The sequence below is a fragment of the Haemaphysalis longicornis genome, unplaced genomic scaffold (assembly GCF_048455015.1).
Source record: "Haemaphysalis longicornis isolate Haplotype H1 unplaced genomic scaffold, Haemaphysalis longicornis Haplotype H1 scaffold_6, whole genome shotgun sequence".
NCBI classification, from domain to species: Eukaryota; Metazoa; Arthropoda; class Arachnida; order Ixodida; family Ixodidae; genus Haemaphysalis; species Haemaphysalis longicornis.
The window spans coordinates 87,996,459-88,010,877 of NW_027526407.1; the positions used below are offsets into that span (position 1 = coordinate 87,996,459).

The 14,419-nt window shown below is 43.3% G+C and overlaps 1 protein-coding gene across 1 annotated transcript; it reads right to left on the reverse strand.

Annotated features, from left to right (window-relative positions):
* Positions 1 to 1,230: 1,230 nt before the first annotated feature.
* Positions 1,231 to 3,885, reverse strand: LOC144143126 (uncharacterized). The gene is made up of 3 exons (XM_077674931.1): positions 3,133 to 3,885; positions 2,204 to 2,272; positions 1,231 to 1,242 (listed from the first exon to the last, which is right to left on the reverse strand). Exons 1-3 carry the CDS (start codon positions 3,883 to 3,885, stop codon positions 1,231 to 1,233), a joined length of 834 nt encoding a protein of 277 aa, XP_077531057.1.
* Positions 3,886 to 14,419: the final 10,534 nt, after the last annotated feature.

A 14,419-nucleotide genomic window follows, 5' to 3' on the forward strand; every position in this document is an offset into this window, starting at 1 on the left:
CCTCACCCTTAAACGGTGCCTGCCATGGCTGCGTGCTGGACGCAGACCCATCGCCTTGAACCCGGAGATGAGCCCCACCCATCGGACAATCCCGACCCTTGCTTCGCTGCGCTCCCTGGTTCTGATGACTGGCAGGTCGTAGAAAGACTTCGAATTTCGCGGGCCATCCTCCGGGCGGACATAACTGAATTAGCCAGTACAACTGTTCGCGCCTTCCAATCGTCAACACCGAATATCAGTATGCTTATGAATTTGTGCCGTGAGGTAAAACAAAAACAGGTTCAACTTCGAAAGCTTGACAGGCTGATTCAGAACCTTGTCAACTTTCACACCTTCGTAAAAGACTTAGAAGAGGCCGACGAGTACTCATACATGGTCACTCGCGCTAAGGTTTCGCTAAAGGAGCGAACCTCTGTGGAATCTTTGAGAAAGGCGGGAACCGTGACGAAGACTTTGTCACCACCTCAAAGGAAGCAGGGGCCTCTCAGAGGTGCCACCTCCCACAAAAAGGACGCGGCCAGCGCAGTCGTCCCCTCCGCAAATATGATTGCCTTCGAAACCGTGCGTTCGTCGTCGTCTGTGGAAGAGAGGATAGACCAGCACAGCGACCCTACAATTCCAACGTTATCGGTAAACCAGGCCGCGGGATGCACCAGCAAGACCAAGTTTGGCCAAGCAGCTGGCTCTGTGGCATCCCGCCGAAGCCAGGACAATACCATGCCTGACTTGGATGCGCTCAGGGCCAAGGCCAAGAAGCCATCGCGCATGGGAAATACTCGAATCAAGACAATGGATGAACGGCCTAGCAGTGGTACCGGGTGCAACTACAGCAAGGCATTCACTCGTGCACCGCAGGTACCAAACGGGTGGCTCGGTAGCAAGTCTCGGAACACGCAGTTTCAGGCATGTGAAAGTGAAGCGTTCGTTCGACCACTAGAAGCAAGAAAATCCATGGCAATGACGACGATACAGACACAAGTGCGAAACACTCAGCCAGGGCTAAGAACGGAACATCGAAAGCGAACAGAAAAGGGAAAAGGGACAGCTGACTTGAAGATTGAGGCTGCATCCAGGATACGATTTATCCATGCTCACTCGAGGGCTAATTTTGCCTTCTGCGTCAGGCACTCCGGTTCCAGCAAAACAGCGTGCCCCGTCGTAGCCAAGAAGGTAGCAAGAAGAAGGCATCGTGCCACGAAGCATAGATAGAGGATAAAGAAGGATGTATCTTCAACCTCGCGTCTAAAAAGGAATTGACATCGGACGACCCATCTAGAAAAACTAGACTAATGTGTTCTGCACTTTCCCACTAGTGTCAACGCCGGAGGAGGGAGTATGTTGCAGATTTAGTAAGGAAGAGAAGGAGGACAAAGGCGGCTAACCGAGAACTATCGTTACTATCGGGGAGAGAAGAAAGAAGCTAATAAACCTCGGTCCGGCTCAGCCATGGCCCCGCGTCCGCGTCCCGTTCCACAACAGCATCTTTTTTCTACCAGTATTGCAAATCGATGCCCCAATTTAAGCTTAGTTTTTAAACAAGTGTTTTAGGCTAAAATCTTCTATTAACTGAAGCAGAGGTGACTTTTTTTTAAGAAAATAGACATTATCCCCAGCGAATACACGCAAATATCAAAAACATGAGCATACCAATTTTAGAGTATTCCCAAAAGTAGAGCTTGAGTAATTTATTCCTAGACCTCCGGAATAATATAATTCCTAATTTTAGTGATAGTTCACCCAAACTATGTTATTACGCCTTTAAGTGCAATTTTTGCTTTGTGCAAATTCCTTCGGCATTTGTTGCACATTGCCCGAGGCTATCAAAAGCAGAAATAGCCCCTTATGAAGAAAAATGGTCATCTAGAGAAAAGTATGTTGAAGAACAACAAAATCGTGCGGTATTAACACCAACCAAATGTCAGCTTGCGGAACAGAAACCAAGCGATTGATATAAATATAATGAATTTCCTATTAGGCACCATAGCGGAAATCCAAACACCACTCTACATGTATGATGAAAATATTAACATTATATACGGGTTTATGTTGGTACGACAAACTTTGAACGATTTCTCGACACAGAAACGATGTTCTAAAAATTTCGATCTGTATAACAGTTTTTATGCGACACTTGTAATAGCTCGTCAAAGCACATGAAAAAAGCTAAACAATAAACACAGTGGTTTTTGTTCATGAAGCTTACCCTGTGTGTTTCAGCATCAGTGAGAGCTTGAAATTTGGCTGCCTGTATAACGCTGATTATCTTGGACGCCTGGAAAGAAGAAAACGCAGGAAAAGGCAACAAAGAAAATCCCAGAAATGTGCGAGTAGCCAGAGTAAGACAACAAAATTTTGGCGAAAAACGCTGTTTTTTTTTTCGGGTTTACCCAGCGATATACTGTTTCAAGCGTTTTGAGAATCCCTAACTTACATTTCAGACTTCTATTACGGGCAAAAATATTATTTGTTTTTATAGCATAGCCCTCAAGTTAAAAGCCCAGTGTTACAAGAATCGCACGCGTACGTTTAGCTGCACGCAGCAGTTAATAGTTGACCAAATTAGGACGAAGTTGAACGAGCAGAAATGTTCGTGAATCCTATCAACGATTATAAAGGGGGATTTCATCGTTGTACACGGAAATTAACGCACGTCTTCCGAACCTTTGCGGTGCTACAAAATAGGGTTCAGCAAAAATGTATTTTCTATGCAAATGACACTGTCCCTTGAACGAGTTTATTTCGGAAACCAAAGAACTGGACAAGCAAAGCTGCATGCGTCATATTCACTTTGATTGCGATGAACCATTCAGTTCAAATCTGTAATTACTCATACGTTAGGAAGAAAATTAGGATTAGTTAAGTCTGAAATATGTATATCATGCAACTACTGCAGCTGTTTCAACTTTTCATGGACGGATTAACGGATTAACAAATGCGAGGTACCAGCTGAGGAAGATCTTTTGATTTCAGGAAGCAGTTAATCAAAGGCGTCCTCTTTGACGTGATCCTCTCAACGCCACAAAAAATACCTCTGAGTAAGAGTGAAAGGATTTATCATATACCTGAACATCGAACGAGGCTTACGTATATTTTTTGCATCGCGTCATAACAGACTACAGAAATTGCACTTACTTCTTCGGACATGCGACTCGCAGAGTGTGCAGACATAACAAGGCCCGCAGCCATGATGGTCACGTACATTACGCGCAAGGACATCTCGAGGATGTGAAATTTGATGATTGCTGCACTGTACAACGTAGCGCATAGGAAGTACACTGTGCCTGCATAGTACCAAAACGCCTCCACACCGATGAAGGTGTTCACACTGCGGAGCAACCTCTGGATTGCGACTAGATTGATACGCACAGCTTCTGTCGACAGTCCAGTCACCCGTCCTCGCAACGATTGATAATCGTGTTTTAATTCGAGCTCAAGCCGACTGCCTAGTGCGGCAAAGTACTCGCGGAACATATTTGCGAAGTACACAATGTGCCAGACTGGCATGTTGTACCAAGCCGCGACTAGAAGGCAACTCAAGATATGTGCCGGAACGTAGAGCCATTTAACGTGACTGCTGTGTCCCTTCAGCATGTAGAACATTGCCTTGACGTGAATGCTTAGTGCAGCGCTGTACTTTAAGCCGTCCAGAACAGCGTACAGAAGGCAAAGGATGGACACCTTCAGAAGTCGGCGACGAAAGGTTTTCCGGTTTATGTGCAGCTTTGACTCGAGTTTCGCAGCAGTGCGAAAGATATCGGCGAGCTGGCCCCGCCTCAAGGCGAGGTTGAGAAAGCTGATGGCAATTTGGCTGTATACGGCGAAATATAAACCCGACCTGATGATGGCGTTGAGGTAGCTTATAGTCCCGGGGATCCATATTCGCATTGCCACATAGGTGAGGAGGGGACAACAAGACAGGAAGACGCAGGCAAACGAATACGTTACCCGCAGTAATTTTTGCATGAATTGAAATAGAGCCCGGGATCCTGTGTAGTCGGTACCATAGACGGCGTCGATGAAGGGACATCCGGCAATTTTGTAGAAACACGTCATCACTCGAAGGCTTGGGTAAAGCGCCGATGTTCTGATGGTCATTTCTCTAGGCAACGACAACTTAACGCAAAAGTATTCCTTGAAGAAGCAGCTATTTTCCGACAATGTATCTTTAACAGAAATACATGTGCACCCGTGGAAGATGGTTGCCAATGGCGGTTGTCTTATAGCGGTACCATAGCGGTCCCATAGTGAACCAAGGCACACGCAGTGTAATCCACAAGAAACGTCACAACAAAACGGATGCTAACTTCATTCTTGATTTTTCTATAATGCTTAGAGAAATAAAGTGATATTACGAGCAAAAAAAGCGGAGTTTCGGCGAACCTAAAGCGGTAACGCACTACAGAACTTTGAGTTTGATACACCGCTGTAGGACGTCTGCGAAAAGATAACTGCACCTTACGTCTTTCTATACCAGGAACGTTAGCGTACGCCTCACGTGTAGAACGATCGCCTACTGACGTTACCAAACACATTAAAAAACTCCCTTTATTTGATTTTCTGTCTCCAAGAAAGTGAAATCTCCTATGCTTTCAAGTAACCGCTAGTGTACCTGTAGGCCCTGCGAACCTTTTGTTTTGCTTCACTCGACGTTGCGCTCCCAATGTCGTGCTAGCTGATCCAGAAACGGTGTATTTGTTCCAACAATTCCGTCAGCGTATACGTGGACTAGGCGAGGAATCATAATGTGCCCTCCTGCCACAAGATTTCATTGTTCCAATCCATTGTTCCCTACTGAGGGCGTGTCTAAAAACGGCGCCAACAATACGCCCGTCAAACAAATTGACTGTAACCTACAGCTTTCCGGCGTATGAAATGTGCAAATATGGGGCAGAAAATGGTCGTTTCTATGAATTGTGTGGATCGCTACATTCTGGTACAGAACATGTTTTCGAAACTTAATTTGAAAAACTCGCAGTGAGTTATCGTTATCCGGTATCTAACTTTACTAAACGGCTCTGTACCGTTAACAATACTTTGTGGAGCGAGATATCTAACTCACTTTCTTATTGAAAACAAGAAATTTGCTACGACCTAAAAAACACGGCAGCGCTTCTTGACGACTTTTGCCATGTTTCCAAATGCCCCACCCCCTTGCCGAAAAAGAAGAGAAACTTGTTTCTTACAATTTGAAACTCGGCCTGGTAAAATGTATTGTAGCATTCGGTCTGTGGAGATTCTACGTAGAATATGCGCAAACCAAATTCAGCACCCTCGAAATAAAACAAAAAAAGGAAGTTGTGCGCCACTTCATCAAACACTCTAGCTATTACAACAAAAGAAATATTTGGATGTGTGTTTCTAGCACGGGAAGGTAAAAACAAAATTGTCCGCTAGATGTCCTGGTTTTAGAAGGCATTGTATATTTAACCTCTTTTATTCAGTCTGTGTGAACTAAAATATTCACTTCAATCTAACAACAAATTAGACTAGGTCCGTTGGTGAAGTAAAGTTGGCATGATGGAGCCCGCTGCTCATTTACTGCAAAGTTAGCGTATTCTTCCGTGCCAGTAAACTTTTCGCGTGGCGTCTACACATCGATTCCCTGTACTACATCAGCGCTGCTGAAAGAAGGGGGGTTGGAAGCGTCGCTCGTCAGCTACCCGACGTCAGGAGACTGCGAAGACAGCTTGGTACGTTTTAATGCAGTTTGATGGTCGGCATCAACTTTTCAATTTATCCCATTTCCTCTCTAATTCAAGAAGAGCAAGAATCTTTCTGCTTTGTATATAGTGAACGAATGAGGACTATGCCATGCGGGTAAAATATACACACTTCTCAACTGACTGGAGTTTGAATGCAGATGGATCATATTGACAAAAAAGATGGGTTTTATAAAATATTTTTGAAGTCAGCAATAGCGGTCTTCAGACTAGAATTTTTAGCGCTGCACAAAAAAAAACACATTTCCTTTGGGAGATACATAATAACGACATTTCTAAATTCATTCTTGACCCCAGGTGTCCCTTGTAAGGAAAAAAAGCAAGAATTGCAATATACAAACACAAATAAACTTATTTATAGAAAAAGATGATATGTAAATGCGACAAGCAACCTAATGATTGGAAGGACTCCTAGAATGTAACCGTAACAATTATCTGCGGAATGTAGAGTTCAGACTCGTGGGTTGCTCCGGTAACACATTACTGAAAAGGGTGCCAAAACACAGCTGCCTTTCAAATATAGGAAAACAAAATAACAGCTTTCTGCGGGCTTGTGTTCAAGAAAACACCAAATTTTGTGAGTTGCCTGCTCGGAATTCTCTACTCCCAAAACCACACAAAACATTCACCTTTCTCCCTAGCGCATATACAAAAATAGCCAATGAATGCTTTATACAAAGTTTGGGTCGTTCTTGGGGGAAATATATTAACACAAAAATATTTGTACCTTTTCATTTCCGGATGATTGGCAGTGAATGTTGAACAGCTCAGTACTAATTTAATCTGGTATGGCATCTCTTTTCACTGCGGCTATCGCCCTCCTCCTGTGCTACCTAATATAACCCACCTTTCTGTTACGCAAAGCACCCTTTCAATGAAATGATCTATCCCTCCCAATTTCTCAATGACATTGCAAGCGTCATAAATGACTCAGGGGTCGCGCTTCGGTAGAAAGCAACCTGAAAGCTCTTGTGACCTTGCGACGAGAACCGGGTGCTAGACGCAGCCACCAAGCAGCCATTGCAGAATATTATCCCGCTTGAAAACCGAACAGTGTATTCTAGGGCTCCAGGAGCTTGGATTCGTTGTCTGTGTGTTTATGGGATGTGCCGGCGAAGGCGTGGAAAAATAAAACAAGGACAGTCCTGAAAGCCACTCGTGCATAGAAGATTCGTTCCTTGGAAGTGAACCCAACACCTCTTGTATTCCTACGTACTAAACAAAAATTTTGAAATTCCGTCAGACGAGGGGTACAAGGGGTCCTTCTGCACAGTCCTTGCCAAACATGGCAAAGGTTGACATTAAAAAAAAAACGAATTGTCTAGCCTTTCGTTTTCTTCTGTGTACTGTGCAAAACATTCTCGGTGAACTTCTTGGGGTCACAAGCCTGCACTAAGTTATAACTGGAAAAAACAAGTTACGTGCTGACGCATAACCAACTCAACACCCAAGCTAGACACTACAAAGGAAATGCTTTATCTTCCAATTTGAAATAATTCATAGGTTTTAATAAAATTTTGACACTACAAAAAATCAAAATGGTGGCCTGAAAATGTCATTACGATGTAGCGTTTGATAATAGGCTTCCTACGACGTTATGCCGTATACGTGTGCGGGATGTGGAGCGGGTGGTACAGCGGCATCTGCGCCATCTGTCGCCACAGGCTGATGAGTCGAGCATCACGAAACTTGTGCGCCAGGTACACCTTGCGCATGCTTCTTTTCACTTTTTTATCAGTCATCTCTGGTCACTCCCTTCCCCGCGAAGTGCGTTCGATATCTGCGGCAACCGCTGTAGCACCCCGTGACTATATCCACGGGTCTATAATCACTGGGGCAACACAAGGCGTAACTCATGCCCGCCTTTAGCGCGGGGATCACCGTTGTCTAAAACTGTGCTACGTACCAAGTGATGTGCTGGTACAACATTTCAAAGTTTCAAAGTAAATTTCAAAAGTACAATGATGTGCGATTGCATAAGGTAGATTTACAAGAGGTGAGAAACCGCAAGCGGTACCTCCTATGCTTATACACCAGAAATAGCAGCATGTACAAATGCATAGCTTAAAGGTTGCAATCCATTATCCCGTAAAGACCAAAGTAAAAAGATATAGTGGGGATACAGAGACATCCCAAAAAGCAGCAATAGTCAAGTCTGTGTACAATCTGGCAGAACTTTATATACTGCACAGACCAAATGAGAGCAAACAATTCAAGAAAAACAAAAAGATTACCTTCACTACATTTTCTATAAACAATACAATACAATTTGCATGCGTAAAATAACATTTACACATGTGCACAAACAAAAGCGAAGAGGTCAGAAGTTACCTACAAAACAAAAAGCAGTTATGGTTTCGTAGTCTAATTCCGTTTATGTCATTAGGTGCATGCGTGTATATGATTTAAAGAAAAACAGGGATTTTAAGTTTTTAGTGTCGATGCTGAAAGCGTTGCAAAAGCTTATTGCTGCAAATGCAATACCTTGTTTTTCATACCTTCCTCGTGTTTTTGGAATTAACAGGTAATTCTGAGACGTAGAACGTGTACGATTAAGGTCGAACAATAAATGAGAAGGGAACATGTGGAGTAGAAAGTCGCTATGCATTGCACGAAATAACATTGTGGCGAGGCTATACGCATATAATTTCGAAAGTGGAACAATATTCAGTTGAGTTATTACAGCGGACGGCAGCCATTGACGGTGCCACAAAAGTAATGATACACATGACCTGTTTATATATCTTTTCTAACAAGCTAATATGAACATTATATGCGCTTCCCCATGACGAATTGCGATAGTATAAGGGCCTGTGGATGAACACAATATAAAAACAAGTCAGAGTTCAGGTGTTGAAGAAATGTCTGTCTTTAAGAAGTGCCCTTACTCCATAAGCAATTTTTTTTTTGCAGGGAGAAACGACCCAGGAATGGAACGTCGTGTGCTATGCACTTTATCATTGCTGAAATATATTCCGAGAATTTCGATCCTGATAGTATTCAGATCATTTTTTTCACCTTTCGTAAGAACTGAAGAAAAACACAGTTCTGCAGCAATATGGTATTGAATATGCTGGTATTGGATGTACTGAATTGATGGTTTTGATGGTATTGGTATTGATGTAATTGATGGTAATAAATATGCTGTGTAGTAAGTGCCTGGGTCATTATTCATAATTTTTAGTGTTCGCTTCGGTCAATTCAGTATATCTTTTTGTTGTGATTGCGTGGTGGTGCAAAGGCTCGATACCTTAATCTGTTTCCGAATTACGGGGTCGTGTAAAAAAACCTACTCTTCCTAGCGTTTCACTATTTTTGTTAAATGTACTGCTATGTGGCAGTAGTAGAAATATGAGAAAAACGTCCGTGATGGCGAAGGCGTCTATTTACAAGTCGATGGTATTTACGTACTTGCAGTCATGACTGTCCCAGCAAGACTGCGTGCTGCCCACTCAATCGTCGCCGTCAGCCGCGGGTAAGCATTGTGCTACTGAACACTGGGCACTCCACTTTCTGCCGTGGCAACATTTACGAGTATCCCGTCTCACTTCTCCTGCCTACCCCATGAAAACCATAATATTCACGGATGATAAACTTCATCGACATGTCTCTGAATTTACCAAACATTGCTCTGACCACTCCACCACCAACATAAAGTTACCATAGTTCTGCTGTTCCACAGTTGCCACGCCAGTTTATTGTTTTATTCATTTTCTCTTAAAGCGACACCTGCTTCAAATATCGTTAACCGCTCCGTTTCCGGCAGCCCTGACACTGCTTCATCTGCGGAAGCAAAATATTTTTTCATGTATGACTTGCCGAATTGCTTTCTGTACATCCATCGGGGCGCGGAGGATATTGACATAAATAAATATATAAAGCACGTGACGTTCATCACACAAGGAGCCAGAGCAACCGCAAACAAAAGCCTGCGGTATAAAAGTGTTCATTTTGCCGCACGCAACCGCTATTGTTTTTAGATGCGAAGCAGCTCATGCTCGGGGCTGTGTCCCTTCCTCTCTCGTTGTTGTCCGCCGTGCGCACTCTATTGCACCAGCGCTTCTCTCCAGCCCCGTCAGCGTTTGGGCTGACGTAAGCGCAGTCCACTATAAAAAGAAATACTTAGGCGGCGGTAGGTTTGGATCCCACGACTCTCTGGGAGCAATTTCTGGTTTCGGAGCTTGATGTGAAGATCATCCCAAACTAAAACACAATTTTGAGGCATGCTTAAGATTGTATCGAAGATATCCCCCCAAATACCCCGCCATTTCCACCGTTTCTGCCGGAATAGTTCCCGGCTCTTAAAAGCTGGCCTGAGCAATATCTTCCCTCGAAGTTTCCGGCCTTGAGGATAGGGAATTGAGACAGCGGATGATATCTGGGGTCTGTCAGAGCTACGAAGAACGCTCAGTAAGCATCGAAGCTTTCCAAGGTGCTATAATACTCTAGTATACTCCCTTGCGCCGGATCAATGTTTAATCTTGAGAAGTTCCGCGTTACGTCAAGTACGCACTTTCGGCAGGGATATGCCCGGTGAAAAAGGTGTGTTCCTGTTAATGCGAAAATGCCTTTCATCCGGGAAATTATGGTTGTTCGTGGGATTGAACTTTCACATATTGAGGGATAAAGCATTCGGCAGGAATTATTACAGAACTTTTTGACCCCAGTGTAAAGACGCGACGGCAGACTAACTTACCTACATTGGGCGTATTCCTTCCTTCCTTACATACAGAATGCCACCACAAAGGAAAGTTTGACATCCGCCTCAATGCAACCGTACGGCTACAAATTAATCATTAGGAATATTAACCATTGAACTATTATGCGGGAGTATGTCATGTTGAAGCGCACTATTTAGGTGCACAGGCGCAAGCACGCCCACATACACGTAGGCACATGCGTGCACGCGCACGCAGAACCACAAGCACACGCACACGTAAAACGCCCAACTATGCGCGCACACACGTACGCAACACTAGAAGCACAAGGATGCTATACCACATCCTTTTATGAATTTCTGTGAAGACGGAGCGGTTTCCGTAGGAAGGCAGCGATTCCTCCGGCTGAATCTACTAAGTGCAGCTCGGTGCGATTCGGCGACTTTTCGCGGAAATTCTAACCTGTCAACCTACTGTTTACTAATCAACACCGCACAGCGCTAATTGCTTTCTAGTAATGTAGACCTTCCATTTCAATAATCTTTTTTCGAAACTCATGCATCAAGATATCACCTTTTTTATTCTTTTTTTTTCTCTTTTATGTTCGGTTTAACGTGCCGACGCTTCACAGTCGATAAAGCACGCCGTAGTGGAAGGGGTCCGGAATAATTTAGACCACCAGGGGATGTTTACGTGCTCCGATATCTCGAACACACGGGCGCTTTGCTTTTCGCCTCCATCAGAAAAGCGGCTGCCGCCACCAGGAAGCGAACCCGCGACCTTGGGCGCAGCAGCAGAACGCCTTAGCCACTGAGCCACCGCGGCGGGTCCTTTTTTCTCAGTTTCCTTCGTCTGTCTCAAACCCTCTCGACAATGTCAAATTTATTTTCTGTACCGTCATTAAGTCACTAGATTACTGTAACGAGAATGCTGTCATAAGAAGTCAAGGAAGAGTGAAGTGTCGCATAGCCCTTTGTTCATCCACCGCAGAGCACAACAAAGGAGTGGGTATCCCGCATTCTGGCTGAGTTGCTATGGTCACTTTTAAATAGCTGGTCTCATCTTGTAAACACATCTCTTCAGCAGCACGCACCCTTCCTCTCATCTTTGTCCTGCCGCCAGCTAGCATAATTGGTGAAAGGGGCGGAGTCATCCCCATCGTGGTTCTTGCTTTGGAATGTGTCAGCCTGGGCGCAGTCGTCGAGTGCACGCGGGTCTTTTCGAACATTCCAAGCCCCGCTGCAACCACAATTGGACCTCGCCCGGTTCCTGGTGTACCCAGATTTTAACCAGCCCCACAACACATGCCGCGACGAAACGAGGAGAGATTAGGCCAACAGAAAAAGCCGTATCCTAAGCCAGATGCGGTGCCTACTACATTATGCTTTCTTTTTTGTCTGCGAGCTCTGGAGCTTCTTAACAAAATGACTCGCAACAAAATATGTCGCCATTGCATCACAACGGTTCTCCTGTGTGCCATCCAACACACAAAACGTGATAAAATATTACCCTAATTTGCAAGTAATATTACTGTTTTAAAATGATAATTTTTCCAATGAGTGTAAAGTCAACCCGCCTCCATAGTATGAAAGCTGAACCTATTTGTCAAATGCAGATCGGTGTGCGAAAACTATCATTACACACGTTGTTACTGTGCACAAAATTTGCAGTATGAAAAGCGGGATGTCTCACCCAAATCGCGAACGCGATGCGTTAAAACTACCTTCCAGCGCTGCCCTATCAAGCTCTCCCCCACCGAAAAAATAGCGTCTAGCGAAATTAATAGCGTAATATGCTGCACGACGTTAATCAACGAATGGTGCGCGAGCGTGAAGAATAAACGGTGCGCTCGCGCCACCACGCTTATAGAACGACGGCTTACATCGTTTCCCTACGCGAGTGCTCAGCTGTTCATGACACGTAATATTTTGCCATAACGCCATACTCGGCCGACCCCTGTTACGAAAAAAAACAAAGGCATTCCCCAGAACTAATCTTCATTACTATGTTTCACGTGAGGGATAAGGGTCTATTTAGCGGACTCATTTTTCGGCTTCCAATGTATAACGTCGAAGTATACACGCACCCTGGCGATGCTGTTTTTTCGCAATATTGTTCTGTTCTCTTATTAGTTATGGGGAATAAGTGCGCGTCCGCTACAGAGTTCTTCATCAATCTTGGGATTGCACACAGTGTTCTCAGAAAACAAAATAACTCTCTGAAATGTCATTGCTTATATGAATAAAAGCCACCACAGGTTAGTGCATTACTTTGCCTCCGCAGAGATCAGCAAAAAACTTTTCGCCGCGTAGATCCCAGCTTGCAGACTAATTATTTTCTTACGCGGACACTTGAATTAAACAAAATAAACAATCTACGCCGTATTTTAATGCAGGCTAAAACGTTTTTTCTTTGAAAACAATACAATTTCGCTTTCAGAAAACATATAAACTAGATCGTGCAGTGCCAGCTTTGGGTGCGGGGTCACAACAATCTATCCATTTCATTTCATTTTCATTTATTTTATTTTCATTTATTTAAACAAACCCTGTCTCGGAAGGAGAGGCAAAAGGCAGATTAACTCTGCCTGACGGCGGCCATCAACCCCAGGCATGTAACATTGCAACATTGCACAGCATAATATTTAGGAATTCTTGAAGTTTCTTACCAATTCCTTTGAATATGCATTACAATTCAATCTTCAGATTATTCTTGTCGGTGACCCTGACATTGACATGTCTGCCTCTACCGTTTAGCGCCAAAATTTCCAAGGTATTATGGAATCGTTTTTTTTTGCCGTAATTTAATTGTTTCACCAACGAGAATCACTTTGGGAAGTGCGACGGGTATTGATTTGTGCGTCACAAGTTTTGAACCAAATACTGTTCATGCAGGTATATTGTCGGTCGACGTAAGCTACCATTTACCAATTTTTTGTTTCTTTGGAAACGTTAGAAATAAGAAGAAAATTGTACGGGATAACCCCGTATTCACTCGTAAATTCACTGAGTCAGCCTTGCATGCTTTTTATGTCTTGCTGGAAAGCACACACCAGAATGACGTGTATAATGCCAGCAATCGTGATCTGTCTTACGACCTTTTTATTAGCAAAGTTAAACAATGCTATGATAAAGCATTCCCACTACAACCGATTAAAAAATACAGGCAGTCCAGAAAACCATGAGTATCGCGTGAATTGTGCAAAAGAAATAAAGCAAGAGATAAGCTCTTCGATAAGCTCATTCGCGAAAAATACGCCCAAATATTTTCCCAATACAAGTGTTTAAGGAACAGGCCTAATTCTGACCTTCGAAAAGCTAAGCAACAATATTATAAATTAAAGTTCTCGTCAATCCCAACAGAACCCAAAACACTTTGGAAACTAGCGAGGACTATCATCGACAACCCTTCTACATCAATCCCATTACGCTCACATTTGATGACAGTGAATATAGTAACAAATTTCTTACTGAAAAATTTAATCAACATTTTGTTTGGTCATGGGTATCCGAAGCAGTATATGACTCAAACGTTGATATTAATTACACAATTTTGTATGTTTCCAATAACACTATTTCTGTTTCACCATACACGGAAGTCGAAATATATTCTTTTCTGCAATCTTTATCTAATGACACGTCGGCTGGTTACGACGACATTAAGGCTCAGCCTTTTAAAGCTGTCGCTAATTTTCGTGGATGCCTTTGCTTCCTATTTGTAATCAAGCGTTCACTGCTGCCATCTTTCCGAATGCAATGAAAATTGGTCCAGTAGCCGTATTGCATAAAGGTGGTACAATGGACAATACCAACTACTATAGACCCATTTTAGTCCTTCCAATTTACTCGAAGTGTATAGAATACTCAATAAACAAAAGGTTAACCAAATTTCTGGATTCAACTGGCGCGATTGTGAATCAAAAATTTGGCTTTCATAAACACCGTTCTTCTGACATGACATTGTTAAAAAATAAAAAAAGGATTCTGAATAATTTCGAAAATAAAGAATATACCATTGGACTTTTTCTAGATTTCAGAACGC

Excerpts from the sequence above, each read along its gene's own strand:
- LOC144143126 (XM_077674931.1), bottom strand. The coding sequence starts at position 3,885 with ATGCGAATATGGATCCCCGGGACTATAAGCTACCTCAACGCCATCATC. Across the intron at positions 2,273-3,132 it reads CGAGTCGCATGTCCGAAGAA|GCGTCCAAGATAATCAGCGT; the intron begins GTAAGTGCAATT and ends TCTTCTTTCCAG.